This window comes from Plasmodium sp. gorilla clade G2 (genome assembly GCF_900097015.1).
Source record: "Plasmodium sp. gorilla clade G2 genome assembly, chromosome: 11".
Lineage (NCBI taxonomy): Eukaryota > Apicomplexa > Aconoidasida > Haemosporida > Plasmodiidae > Plasmodium > Plasmodium adleri (nom. inval.).
The window spans coordinates 570,319-585,000 of record NC_041703.1 but is presented as its reverse complement, the minus strand read 5'-3'; the positions used below and the strand labels follow the sequence as shown (position 1 = coordinate 585,000).

At 18.2% G+C, this 14,682-nt stretch overlaps 5 protein-coding genes across 5 annotated transcripts in view; 3 read left to right on the top strand and 2 right to left on the bottom strand.

Annotated features, from left to right (window-relative positions):
- The window catches only part of PADL01_1116000 (conserved Plasmodium protein, unknown function), a gene marked incomplete at both ends in the record, with an annotated part of 4,208 nt that extends 2,134 nt beyond the window's left edge, over nucleotides 1-2,074 (bottom strand). The window contains one exon of the mRNA XM_028682619.1: nucleotides 1-2,074. This exon is cut by the window's left edge and continues 1,728 nt beyond it. Within this exon, the coding sequence (XP_028538879.1) occupies nucleotides 1-2,074 (2,074 nt within the window).
- A 1,260-nt stretch (nucleotides 2,075-3,334) lies between these two features.
- Nucleotides 3,335-6,166, top strand: PADL01_1115900 (DNA mismatch repair protein MLH; the record flags this gene model as incomplete). Its single annotated transcript, XM_028682618.1, has 1 exon — nucleotides 3,335-6,166. One exon carries the CDS (start codon nucleotides 3,335-3,337, stop codon nucleotides 6,164-6,166), a length of 2,832 nt encoding a protein of 943 aa, XP_028538878.1.
- A 2,556-nt stretch (nucleotides 6,167-8,722) lies between these two features.
- On the top strand, nucleotides 8,723-9,518 carry PADL01_1115800 (GTP-binding nuclear protein RAN/TC4; the record flags this gene model as incomplete). Its single annotated transcript, XM_028682617.1, has 2 exons — nucleotides 8,723-8,840; nucleotides 8,992-9,518. 2 exons carry the CDS (start codon nucleotides 8,723-8,725, stop codon nucleotides 9,516-9,518), a joined length of 645 nt encoding a protein of 214 aa, XP_028538877.1.
- Nucleotides 9,519-10,900: 1,382 nt separating this feature from the next.
- Nucleotides 10,901-11,966, bottom strand: PADL01_1115700 (conserved Plasmodium protein, unknown function; the record flags this gene model as incomplete). The annotated part of the gene is made up of 6 exons (XM_028682616.1): nucleotides 10,901-10,981; nucleotides 11,051-11,119; nucleotides 11,261-11,331; nucleotides 11,482-11,537; nucleotides 11,654-11,730; nucleotides 11,859-11,966. 6 exons carry the CDS (start codon nucleotides 11,964-11,966, stop codon nucleotides 10,901-10,903), a joined length of 462 nt encoding a protein of 153 aa, XP_028538876.1.
- Nucleotides 11,967-12,587: 621 nt separating this feature from the next.
- PADL01_1115600 (tyrosine--tRNA ligase) lies at nucleotides 12,588-14,288 on the top strand (the record flags this gene model as incomplete). Its single annotated transcript, XM_028682615.1, has 1 exon — nucleotides 12,588-14,288. One exon carries the CDS (start codon nucleotides 12,588-12,590, stop codon nucleotides 14,286-14,288), a length of 1,701 nt encoding a protein of 566 aa, XP_028538875.1.
- Nucleotides 14,289-14,682: the final 394 nt, after the last annotated feature.

The window sequence follows — 14,682 nt, the reverse complement described above, 5'->3', positions numbered from 1 at the left end:
TAAGAATATGTTCTGATGGATCATCCATTTGGGTTTTAATATGATGTTTAATATAAACATTGTTATTATTATTATTATTATTATTATTATTATTATTATTATTGTTGTTATTATTATTTTTGTTATTTTTTTTATTGTTATATATATATTTTTTTTTATGTGTATGCACATTTGAATTACCATTTTCATGATTCATCGTATATATCCCATTTATATAATCGTCATTTATATTTAGAGGTGTATTAAAATTATATTGTGACCCTTGCAGATTGGTTGTATATATATTTTTTTTCATAGAACATTTATTACTTGAAACAATTTTACATTTTTGTAGTTGAGTATTTTTATTGTTTCTATTATTTCTTGTATGAATAATACTATTAATATTATTACAACCATTAGTATTGTTTGTAGTATTACTGATACTTTTATCGCTAGAAGATGGTTTTATTAAATTATAAGAAATATCATATTTTGATGAGTGTATATGTGTTTGATTATTTTGTAATAATATATCTTCATTATTATTTAATGTTTGATTGTTTGAGGATATTTGTTTATTTTCTTGTGTACTTATATTTTCTGATATTTTTTTAGTTTTCTTATTTATTATATTCAAAACATGTTCTACATCCGAATCTACAATATTTTGAGTTAAATAATTTTTTAGTTCTTCTTCGTTAGTTTGCACTTGAGCATCTTTAAAATTTCCTTTTTTCTTTTTTTCTGGATCAAAAAATTGTTTTGTCTTAACTTCTTTGTTATTATTAATATCGAATGTTTTTATTTTTGCGATTTTATTTGTGGTGTCTATAAAAGAGATGAATAATGGGTTCTTTGATAATTTTGTGGAATGGGTATAATCTGGATAATCTGAAAAATTATAATTATCAAATGTGTAATTATTACTATCATCCTCACCACCATAATAATAATTATTATTATTATTATTATTATTATTATTATTATCACCATTGTTATCTTCAAAATTTAGGACATTAATTTTTTTTCTCATATTTTGTTCGACACTTAAAAGATTATCCCTATCATTATGATCAAGAATAGGCATTTTTTGGTCCTTCAAAACATTGAGTGTATTCATTTCCGTGTTGATATGATCATCTTTTTTATTTTTAGATACATATACATTTTTATAAGAATTGAATATAATATCTGCAGGATTAGTTTCTTCATTTCTTAATAATATATTATTTATATCGTTTACATTTGATATATGTATCATATTATTTTTTTCATTATCAAAATAATCATACATTTTATTTCTGATCATGGTATTATTATCAACGTGGTTGCATAGATATTTATTTATATTCTTAGTTAGTTCTATATCTATATTATTAAAATTGTTATTATAACAATTATTATTATTATAACAATCACTAGTATTATCATTATTATTATTATTATTATCATTTGATATAATATTTTCATTTTTTATGTTGTTATAATATATTATGTTATTCTCCACATTTGTTGACGTATTCATCACCTGTTCTTGGATACCTTCCATGTTATATTCTTCGCTTTGTTTTTTGTTATCATTCTTACTTAAGGTTTGATTTATATATGAATTAAGCTCAGGATATAAAAGATATAGAGGAGAATCTTTTAAGAAAACAGGAATTTTAATATTTGTATTATCTTCAAATTTTATCGAATTAACAACATTGGCTAGTTTATTTGTTTGGAAATTATTGTGAAGTGTATCAATAGGAGTGTTACAATATTTTTGGTTCATAATAATTTTATCATATGCCATACCTTTTTCATATTCTTTATTTAATAACAAATCATTATTATTAATATTATTTATATTATATATATTATTTGTATTACCTGAATAATTCATATCATTTCTGTGTTGTCCTTCTTTATCATATATATAGTCATCAAATAATATATTATTATAATAATTATAGTTATTGTCTAATGTTGGATTAAACATAAAATTATTTACATTTTTTATTATATTTGTAGAATATTCCAAATTCTCTTTTATACTCGTCGTACATGAATTTCTTGTTACTTCGAATTGATTCCTTTCCTTTTCCATTTTTTTTTAAAATATATAAATAAATACAATAATATATATATATGTATATTTATTATTTTAATATTTGCATAAATATATTTTGCTACCATTTATATTAACATGGCTATAGGATTAAATTTTTAGGAAATGTGTAAACTATTACATGGGTAATATATGAAAAATATTATATATGTATATATATATATATATATATATATATATATATATATATATATATATATATGTATGTATGTATATATTTATTTGTTTTATATCACATGTAACATTACATTTATTTTGTTATTAAACGGAATAAAAAAGAATAAAACTATAAAAATTCAAAGCATATTATATTTTTTTAATTGCCACACAAAAAATTAAAATACATACATATGAACAAATAAATAAATAAATAAATAAATATATGTATATGTATATTTTTATTTTATTTTTTTTTTTATTTTTTATTTTTTTTTTTTTTTTTGTTATAATGTTAGAATGGTTAAAGTAAACATACAAATTAAGGAAAAATATATTTTTCTTTTGTCTAAATAAATTTATGTATGCATACTCAGATTATATATTATTAAATATGAATAATATCACATAAGGTATAAGTATGCATATACTATGTATATATACATATATATACAATAAATATATATATAATATATATTTTTTTTTTTTTTTTTTTTTTTTTTTTTTATTTTAATTTTTATTTTTTTTTTAATATCTCTATTTTAAATGGATAAAAATAAAATGACGTCAAATTAATTAATTTACTTTTATTAAATTAAATAAAAAAAAAACCATGTTATTATATAAATAAAACCAAACATATATATATATAATATAACATATAATATTTATCATGTATTATATATCTACGTAGGAAGGTTTATGAAAAAAAAAAATAAAAATAAAAATAAAAATAATTATAAACATATATATATATATATATATTTTTTTTTTTTTTTTTTTATGTTTGAATCATGAAGCATTATAGTAATCTTTTTTTATAAATAATAAAAAAAAAAAAAATTTAGTGTACACATTTGAGATACCCCAAAAATGTATGCGTAAATTTATTAGTACATAAATATATATATATATATATATATATATATGTGATATATTCCGCATGTTTTATATATTTTATTCTTAATACTTTTAATTTCCTTATTGTTTGCATGTAAAGGCATTATTATATATTTATGACCATTTCATAGTATCCCCTATGTTCCTATAAAAAAAGAAAAAAAAAAAAAAAAAAAAAAAAAAATGATTAATGAGGAGATAAATGTATGTGGAGATATTAATAAAAAAGATAATGATATAAATAATAATAATAGTAATAATAATAATGATGATAATAATAATTTATGTTTGAGTGATTGTAATGGAGATAGAAGAATAATTAAGCTAGCTGAAGAAGATATTAATCGTATAGCTGCTGGTGAAGTTATTATTCGTCCATGTAACGCTTTAAAAGAACTAGTAGAAAATAGTCTAGATGCAAATTCTAGTTGTATTAGTATACATTTAAATAAAGGAGGATTAAAATCATTACAAATTATAGATGATGGAGATGGTATACATAAAGAGGATTTAAAAATAGTATGTGAAAGATTTACAACTAGTAAAATTAGTAATCATAAAGATATAAGAAATATTAAAACATTTGGTTTTAGAGGTGAAGCTTTAGCATCTATTTCTCATGTATCATATTTAAATATTATATCTAAAAAAAAAAATTCTCCTTATTGTTATAGTTGTAATTATAAAGATGGAAAACCTACTCAAAACGAGCCTACAGTTTGTTCAGGCAAAAATGGTACCATTATAAGATTTGATGATTTATTTTATAATATGCCAGCACGATTAAAAACTATGAATCCTAATGATGAATATAATAAATGTTTAGAAGTATTACAAAAATATGCAATTCATTATCCTCATGTTTCTTTTACATGCAAAAAGTGGTTAAGTAACACTGTCGATTTGAATACTCATAAGATTGGAAAGGGTATAGGTGGTTATGGAGGTATATATATTATAAAACAAAAAAGGAAGGAACTATTTGATGAAAATAATATTATTGATAGGAATTTATTGTGTGATAATATTAAATGTAATAATAACAATACTGATAATAAAACAATTGATAATTCATCCAATGGTTTAGAACCCACCTCATCAGTCACATATAACGAATTTGAAAAAAAAATTTTGGAAGAAGAAAAATATCTAGATGAGAATTATGAAAAACATCTAAATAATGTAAGATGCGTTATACAAAAGGTTTATGGTAGAAATATTTCTAAAGAATTAAGTACAATATTTTTAAAAGAAAAAAGTATTCCTACGTTTTTCAAATGTTATGGTTTGATAAGTAATCCTACATATAATGGAAAGAAAGGTTGTTATATATTTTTTATTAATGATCGTTTAATAGAATCTAATATAATAAAAAAAAGTTGTGAAAATCAATATTCGAATTTTTTGGCTAAAGGGAATTATCCTTGGATATATTTATCTTTACGATTAAAATATGATATAGTAGATATTAATGTTCATCCAACAAAAAAAGAAGTACATTTTTTATATCAAGAAGAAATATCTATGTTGATAGGAAAAAAGATACATGAGTTTTTAAAATCTTTTCATAATATGAGAACTTTTAATATATCTCAAGAGAAACTATTACAAACCAAACTGGATATTAATTCTAGCATGTTACAAATAAAAAAAGAAGATAAAGAATTATCCAAAAGAACAGATGATAACTCATTAAATGATAATACTAATATAATAAAAAGACAAATTGATACAAAGAGAGTGAGAACAGATTTTAAACAAATAACGTTGACCAATTATTTTGTAAAAAAAGAAAATATTACAAATGATCAACTTGATAATAATAATAATAATAATAATAATATATCTATTGATATGATTTATGATAATAATAATCAGATAGATTTATATAAAAATAATGATGAATATAACAAGATTAATAGTATGACTAATATTAAGGTAAATCATGATAATAATAAAAATAATATATTAGAAGAAAAAGAATATGAAATGTTAAAATTAAAAGGTCCTAATAGTATTTTATATAATACACAAGTAGATAAACATATAAGTAATAAAATATATGAAAGAAAATATGCATGTGAAGCTGATGAAATATCTAGTATAAAGAAATTAAAAATGATTTGTGAAGAAAAAGAAAAAAAAGAATTAACAGAATGTTTAAAAAATTCTATATATGTAGGACCAGTTGATAATATGCATAGTTTAATACAATATAAAGAAAAATTATTATTAATAAAAATGCCACTTATTATAAAAGAAGTAACATATCAATCTATATTAAATAGATTAGGTAAAATACCACCTTTTCAATTTGAACCTCCTATACCTTTATATGATTTATTATTAGTAGCTGTAAATAATTCTTATTCTGGTTTCTATGAAAATCCAAATTATGCAAATAAAAATATAGAAATAGTATGTAATGAATTAGAACAAATATTTTATACATATAATGAAATGTATTCAGATTATTTCTCTATAATTATTGAAGATGGATGTATTGTTACATTTCCAGCATGTTGTGGTGAATATTTTCCAGGACAAGAATTTCTTCCTTTCTTATTTTTAAGATTAGCTACACAAATAGATTATTCAAAAGAAATTAATTGTATTAATGGCATATGCTATTTACTAGCTAATTTCTATTCTAAAATTACTTTAATGAATGATACAGAATGGACTTATCAAGATGATCTTCTTATGATAAAAGAAAAAGAAAAAGAAATCCAAATGTTATTAAATAAAACGAACAAAGATATTCTCAATTCAAATAATCATAATCAATATTATGATCAAACACATTTTGATTATATTCTAGGAGATGAATCTGTAGTAGATATAAATAAACATTTATCAGTGTCTAAAAATATTAATCTAGTATTTGAAAAATATTTTTTCCCTATGATACAATTAAATAATATTATGAAAATACCTAACACATTTTCAAATAATGGATATATAATAGAATTAACATCTTTGAATCAGCTCTACAAAATTTTCGAGCGTTGTTAAAAGGAAAAATTAGAAAAAAAAAAAAAAAAAAAAAAAAAAAAAAAATTTATAAAATAAAAAAAATTCTCAACATATATATATAAATATATATATATGTGTATAATATATATGTATATACAATTTATTCTATATATTATATTTATTATAACAATAAAATGTCATCACTATTTTATGATTAATTAAATAATATATATATATATATATAATTTAACAATCCGAATATTTTTTTTTTTTTTTTTTTTTTAATTAATTTATATACATTTATAATATATATATATGTATATTTTTTTTTATTTTCAATGATTATAATAAAATAGTTGTCCTAATACCATATTATAAATATAATCATCTTTTTTTGAAACCAAAGGATATATTCATTTCTATAATTATGGAAATAAATATATAATCCATATATATTAACAGTTATTAAAATGATAAGACTTGTAATTAATATTGATATATATATATATATATATATATATATATATATATATATATTTATTTATTTATCAATTTTATTTTTTTTAAAAAATACATAAAAAGTATGTTTCTTACATCTTTATATGTGTAACCCCTATTTATATATTTTACATAAAAAAATTATATATAAAATAAGCATCTTTATTTTATTTTTATGCTTTATTTATTTATTTTGTCATATAAACATATTTACGTTTTCACTTTTTTGTATTGTTCATGTAATTATTTTAAACTCTTATATTTTTACTTAGTATAGATTCAAAAAAAAAAAAAAAAAAAAAAAAAAGGAACTTGCCATAAGAAATATTAATTAAAATATGATATACATTTTTATATGTACTTTTTTTTTTTTTTTTTTTTTTTTCAAAAAAAATATGTAATAGTACTATTTTATAAAAAAAAAAAAAAAACATAATATAACATATATATACTTGTAAGCACCATATTTTTTTTTTTTTTTTAAATGTAAATAAATAAAAAGTACGATCCTAAATAATATTATATAAATAATATATATTTTGATAAATACAATAAAATATTTATAAATAAATATTATTATTATTATATTATATAATATCATATAATAATAAAAAACTCTGCTCTTTTTTACAATATATTTTTTTATACAAAATATAATATATTTATATGCTTAATGGAAATATATTATAATAAATAAATAATAATTCATCATATTTATGAAATATATATATATATATATATATATATATATATATATAATACATAAAAGAAATTATAAGAAAATATTATATATATATATATATATATATATTAAATATGTACAAAAAATATTATACTATTATATAATGCAAAGATTGGGGTATTTTATAATATATATATATATATATATATATATATATATATATCATATATATAATATACATTTTATATTATTTCAATAAATAAAAAATAAAATATATATATATATATAATAAATAAATATATATATTTATATATATACATTATATTATATATATATAATAATTATTATTATATTATTAAAAATATATGTAATAAAATAAATATTATTATATATATATTTATATTTTTTTTTTATTTATTAATTTCATATAATAAATAAATAAATATATATATATATATTATATTAATATTAATAATTTTAATAATATCCATCAAAAGTTATCCTTTGCGTTTCTTTTTATTACAATTTTTTTTTTTTTTTTTTTTTTTTTTCTTTTTCTTACCAATTAATAACCTTTTTTTTTTTCTTTCCCCCTTTTTCTGAGATTATACATTAATATATATATATATAAATAATATAATAATAAAATATATTTTTTTTTATTTCCATTATTTTTTTTTTTCTCTAATTTCTTTCTTACTTTGCTTATTTTTCTAAAATTTTTTTTTTTATTTTTATCTGTTTAAAATAAAGAAAAAAAAAAAAAAAAAAAAAAGCCTCTTTTTTACATAGATCATAATAAAAAAAAATAAACAATACTTTTATAGTTCACTTGTATTATTATATATCATATATATATATATATATAAATACCTAAATAATTTATATAAAGTAAGGGAAAAAAAATAAAAATAATCATAAATGAATGAATAATTTTTAAAGTGTATAATAATATTATATATATGTAAACATGTGTCATAAAATATGTATATATATATATGTATTTATATTTATATGTTGAGATAATATATGTTAAAAATTGATAAGCAATATATGATTATTATTTATTCATTGTATGGTATATATGCATATATTATTTTATTAATATTATTAATATTTCATTTTTATATTTATATGATATAAAAATTTATATATATATTAGAGCTTTACATACGTATGTATCATATTGTATTTCATTTATATAATATATATTTATAATTTGAATTAAAAGGGAACAACATTAAGGATATTAAAAAAATATATATATATATATGTATGTATATATAATATATTATCAATATCACAATTGATGTTATAAATTAATTATATATTTACAACTTTATATTATTATTTTAATATATCTTTTTTTTTTTTTTTTTTTTTTTTTTTTCCTTCTTATTAGATACAATTAAAAAATGGACTCACAAGAATATATTCCACAATATAAATTAATCTTAGTTGGTGATGGTGGTGTTGGAAAAACAACCTTTGTGAAAAGACACTTGACTGGAGAATTTGAAAAAAAATATATACGTAATAAAAAGGAAAAAGCATAAAATGGGAATATTAATAAATATATATATATATATGTATATATATTTATGTATATATGTATATATATTTATGTATATATATATATATATATATATATTTATTTATTTATTTATTATTTTTTTTTTTTTAGCTACTCTTGGTGTGGAAGTTCACCCCTTAAAATTTCAAACCAACTTTGGAAAAACACAATTTAATGTGTGGGATACTGCAGGTCAAGAAAAGTTTGGTGGTTTAAGAGATGGATATTATATCAAAAGTGATTGTGCTATAATCATGTTTGATGTTTCTTCTCGTATTACTTACAAGAATGTTCCAAATTGGTATAGGGATATTACAAGAGTATGTGAAACTATTCCTATGGTCTTAGTTGGAAACAAAGTTGATGTTAAAGACAGACAAGTCAAATCTAGACAAATTCAATTCCACAGAAAAAGAAACTTACAATACTACGATTTGTCTGCAAGATCAAATTACAATTTCGAAAAACCTTTCTTATGGTTAGCCAGGAGATTGTCCAACCAACCAAATCTTGTTTTCGTAGGAGAACATGCTAAAGCACCAGAGTTCCAAATTGATCTAAATATTGTAAGAGAAGCTGAAAAGGAATTAGAACAAGCTGCAGCTGTAGCTATTGATGAAGAAGATATTGAAAATTAAATAAAAATTAAATGAAAAGATAAGAAAAAGAAAAAAAAAAAAAAAAAAAAAAAAAAAAATTGAACAAAACAGCCAAAATGAAATGATAATAAAAAAAAAAAAAAAAAAAATTGAAAAAAAACAGCCAAAATGAAATAATAATAATAAAAAAAAAAAAAAAAAAATTGAACAAAACAGCCAAAATGAAATAATAATAAAAAAAAAAAAAAAAAAAAAAAAAAAAACCTAAATTAATATAATAATTCTCTACACACACATATATATTGTAATATGATATAAATTAGTACAATTTGTCAGACCTTTTAAGATTTGCATATTTATATGCATGGAGACTACACTGAATTATATACATATATATATATATATATATATATATATATATATTTGTATATTTTTAAAATAAAAACATATGTATGCAAAAACTATACATAAATTTATGTGCAAATATATATTTGAATGTATATGTAAATGCATATATTAATAGATACATATATATATTGTTATATATATATATATATTTATATATATGTTAAAAAATAAAAATATGCTCTCTATATGTTGAAAAATTAAAAATTGATAAACATATCTTGTCAAGATTATTTAGTTATATATATATATATATATATATATATATATATATTTATATTTATATATAAATCTTTTTTTTTTTTTTTTTTTTTTTTTTTTTTTTTTTTATATAAATATTAATACTGCAAAATAAAAAAAAAATTGTATTCATATTATTATGTAGTTTTTCAAATAACATTTTTTCAAAGCTTTATATGTATATGTGCGCGCATGTATATGTTAAATAATCTCTTTATTTTAAAAATCATATTTAAATAATTTTAGTGAATTTATTTATTTTATACATATATATATATATATATATATATATTTATATTTATATATATATATAGATTACAGTTTACACATTTGACAAGGTAAATAACAAATGGACAATAAACATATAAAAATATATACAAATGTATATATATATATATATATATATATATATTAATTTAAAAAAAATGTTATGTGCATTTTATAATAAAATTATTTAAATTTATGACACAAAAAGCAATTTTTGTGATTTTCAAAAAGGTTATTTTTCATATTACTTAGTATGTAGACAAGTAATATGTTAAAACAATTTGTTCGGTTTTTTGTACAAACTAGAAAAAAAATAATAATAAATAAATAAATAAAAGGAAGTATATCCATTTCACATAATTTTTTAATGTAATAAGTAGTTTGATATTAACGTATTATTACTTTCTATAAAACGTATACATAAAAATATGACTACTAGATAACACAATACAAAGGTTATTATTTTCTCTATAAAAACTTAAATAAATATTAATAAAATACAAAACGATTTAGTCATAATCACGCTTATTGAATTTCCTTTGCTGTCGCTTCTTCTTTTGATTAATTAAATTATCTTTGTATTTTTTTATCTGTAAATAATTATAATAATGTAAAATTATATATATATATATATATAAACATATATATGTTTGCGTCACCTGCTCATCAGACTTAATTAAATGAATAAAATCCTTTATACTTGTATGTTTAATTTTTTCCTTATAATTCTGAAACGTTAAACAAACAACATATGCATTACTAATGTTATGTATATATATATATATATATATATATATATATATAAATATTTACACCAGTAGGAAGAAATATCATTTGAATATTATTAAATAGTGTATCATTTTCCTTACTTCGGCTTCCTCAAGAATATTTTTAAGTTTGTCAGTACAGATTTTATAGTTCGATATTTGTGAAGACGTTTCTATAGAATTCAATATATATATATATATATGTATTTTTTTATAAATCATAAATTTTCATATTTTATAATAACAAAACATATAATTAACATGATACATTGTATTTTATATAATTACATATAACTATCTATATATAATCATGGTTTACAAACCTTCAGATTCAATTATGAGATCGTTATTTTTGCTCAGTTTGTTTTTATAAATCTTTCTGTGATTGTATTAAAAAAAATTTACATAAAGTATGTACATTAATGGGCATATTTCAGAAATATATGAAGAGAATTACTTTCTCTTTATATTTTATTATTATTATTTTTTTTTTACTTTAAATTTTTTTTAACATTTGGAGGAATCCATTTTGCTTCATCCACATTAAATCGGATTTGTACTTTCGTTTCAGCCTTTCAAAATACACACATATATATATATATATTAAAATGTACTTGTAAATATTTATATACACATATATTTTTTTATAATATGCATAAAAAAAAAAAGCTATGTGAATTTCACATTTTTCCTATTTCACCTTATTGACACTTTGTCCTCCTGGACCTGATGAGCGTGCTGTAATTTTTTGAATTTGACTAAAGGGAATTTCAAAAGATAGCAAAAAACATCTACTTAATGCAAACATTCTTTTAAATTATAATGACTAGCCATTTTTTATATGTACACTGAAAAAAAACAAAAAGAAAAATTACACAGAACAAAAGTATATTATCTATACTTGAGAGTTAATTGGTACATAAGAATATATACATTTATTTATATATAATTTAATCATAAAATAAATATATATATTATATTATATAAATGTTACAATTAATTGTAGATATTTATATGTTCATATTTTTATTAAAATTGAAGAGGGCGTATAATCATTTGGCCTTAAAATAATTATGAACTGTTCAGGTGCTTTAAAAGAAAAAAAAAAAAAAAAAAAAAATATATATACATATAAATATACATATACATATATATTATATATATTACTTGTGTGACCAAAATTTTTATTTTTTTTAATTTTGTTCATTTTTGTAATTAAATTGAATATAAAAATTATATATTCATTATATATTATAAAAATAAGATAATATATACACCTAAATATACATTATATATATATATTTATATATTTATATTAGAATGGTGAAAAATTGAGAAAAAGAAGTATAAAAAAAAAAAAAAATTATTATATATGCTATAAAATAATTAAATAAAATGGTTGGAATGTTATAGGATGGTAAAGATATATATGATAATATTAAAGGTTTTGTTTTTATATAATGGTTTAATAGAAATAATTCTGTGTTATAAAAAGTTTGCTCCTCATAGATTGAATAGCATAATTCATGAGAATAATAAAAATAGCATAGGTACATATGATATTAAATCGAAAGCTTTAAAAAAATTATATGAAAGAAAATTGATTCATTATGTAAGTGATATAAGAAATATTGATAAGATATTATATCATAATGAAAATGAGAAGGAAAAAAAGAATAGGAAAAGTGTTTATGCAGGTATTGATTTAACATGTAAATATTTGCATTTAGGTAATTTAGTACCGTTGATTACTTTGGATATCTTACGTAATCATAATACAGATGTTATAATATTATTAGGAAATAGTACAACCCAAATAGGAGATCCTTCATTTCAAAAAGTTGAGAGACAAAAAACGTTGGAAAAAGATATATTAGAGAATGAAGAAAATATAAGAAGAACAATAATTGAATTATTTCTTCAAAGAGAAATATGTGAAGATGATATAAATGAATTAATTAAAAAAAGTAATATAGAAAGAGATAAGGAATTTATATATGAATCAGATAATAAAGGTTCTTTAATTATATTAAAAAATAGTTTATGGTATGATAAAATGAATATAATTGATTTTTTAAAATATGGGGAACATTTTTCTATTAATAAATTATTAAGAAAAGAATGTTTTCTGAATAAATTTAAAAAAAACCTTACATTGAAAGATTTAAATTATATAACATTACAATCTTTTGATTTTTTACATTTGTTTAATAAATTTAAAACATGTATACAAATAGGAGGATCAGATCAATGGGGTAATATACAATCAGGAATAGAACTTGCTCAATATATTTCGAATACTCAGTTATATGGTTTAACAACTAATTTATTAGTATATAAAAATAATATCAAATATAGTAAATCTCAATTTAATGAGAATAAAAGGTTACCTATATGGATAGATAAAAATTATAACTCTCCATATTTATTCTGGAATTTTTTAAGAAATGTGGAAGACCAAAAGGTTCAATCATATATTGATATGTTGACAAATTTAAATATAAATATAAATGGAGAAATTGAAAGTGTATACAATTCAAGTGATCCAAAAAATTTAAATGAGACTTTGGATGACTCCAAAAAAGAAAGTACTACTACTATTAAAAATAATAATAATGATGATGATCATCATAATAATAATAATAATGTTGAAGACACAGATCATACTACTGAACATAATAATTTTACTAATGATATATCATTGCAAAAGAGCTATGAAGAAAAAATTAACCAAGCTAAAAAACAATTATCTGATAGTGTTACTTCCTATATTTTTGGTGAAGACACTGTTAAAAAAATACATAAAATGAAAGATGTTTTAAAGAATAATGATTTTCATAAAATTGATAATATTGATGATATAAAAGTATTTCCATTTATTGAAATAACAATGGAACATATAAATCAAAACAAAATAAATATTTTAGATTTATTGAAAAAATTTGATATTGCATGTACTAACAAAGAAGCTAAAGAAAAGATAAGTCAAAACTGTATATATTTAAATGATATGCTTATAAATGATTCAAAATATCAATTGAATATAAATAACTTTATAAAGCTTGATAATAAATATTATGCAATCCTCAGGTTAGGAAAAAAAACAAGTTATTCAATAATAATAAAATGACATGAATTATAATATATATATTATGTATATGTGTGTGTGTGTGTGTTTTTTTTTTTTTTTTTTTATGTTTTTTGTCATTTATATGATTTTATTTATCATTATATAAAATGAATATATATTAACCTATAACACACTTTGAAGAAATGTATAAGGGGGGGAACACAAAAAAAAAAAAAAAAAAAAAAAAAAAAAAAAAAAAATTATATTATATTATATTATATTATATCATATTATATTATATTAATTATTTGAATCATTATATAAGAAATGATATATTTTTATAGTTTAATTAAAAAATTATGATAAAAAGGAAATATATATAATTAAATGGGTTTATAAAAAAATGAAAATCGAAGGACCTACAAAAACATATCATATACACAAATAAAAGAAA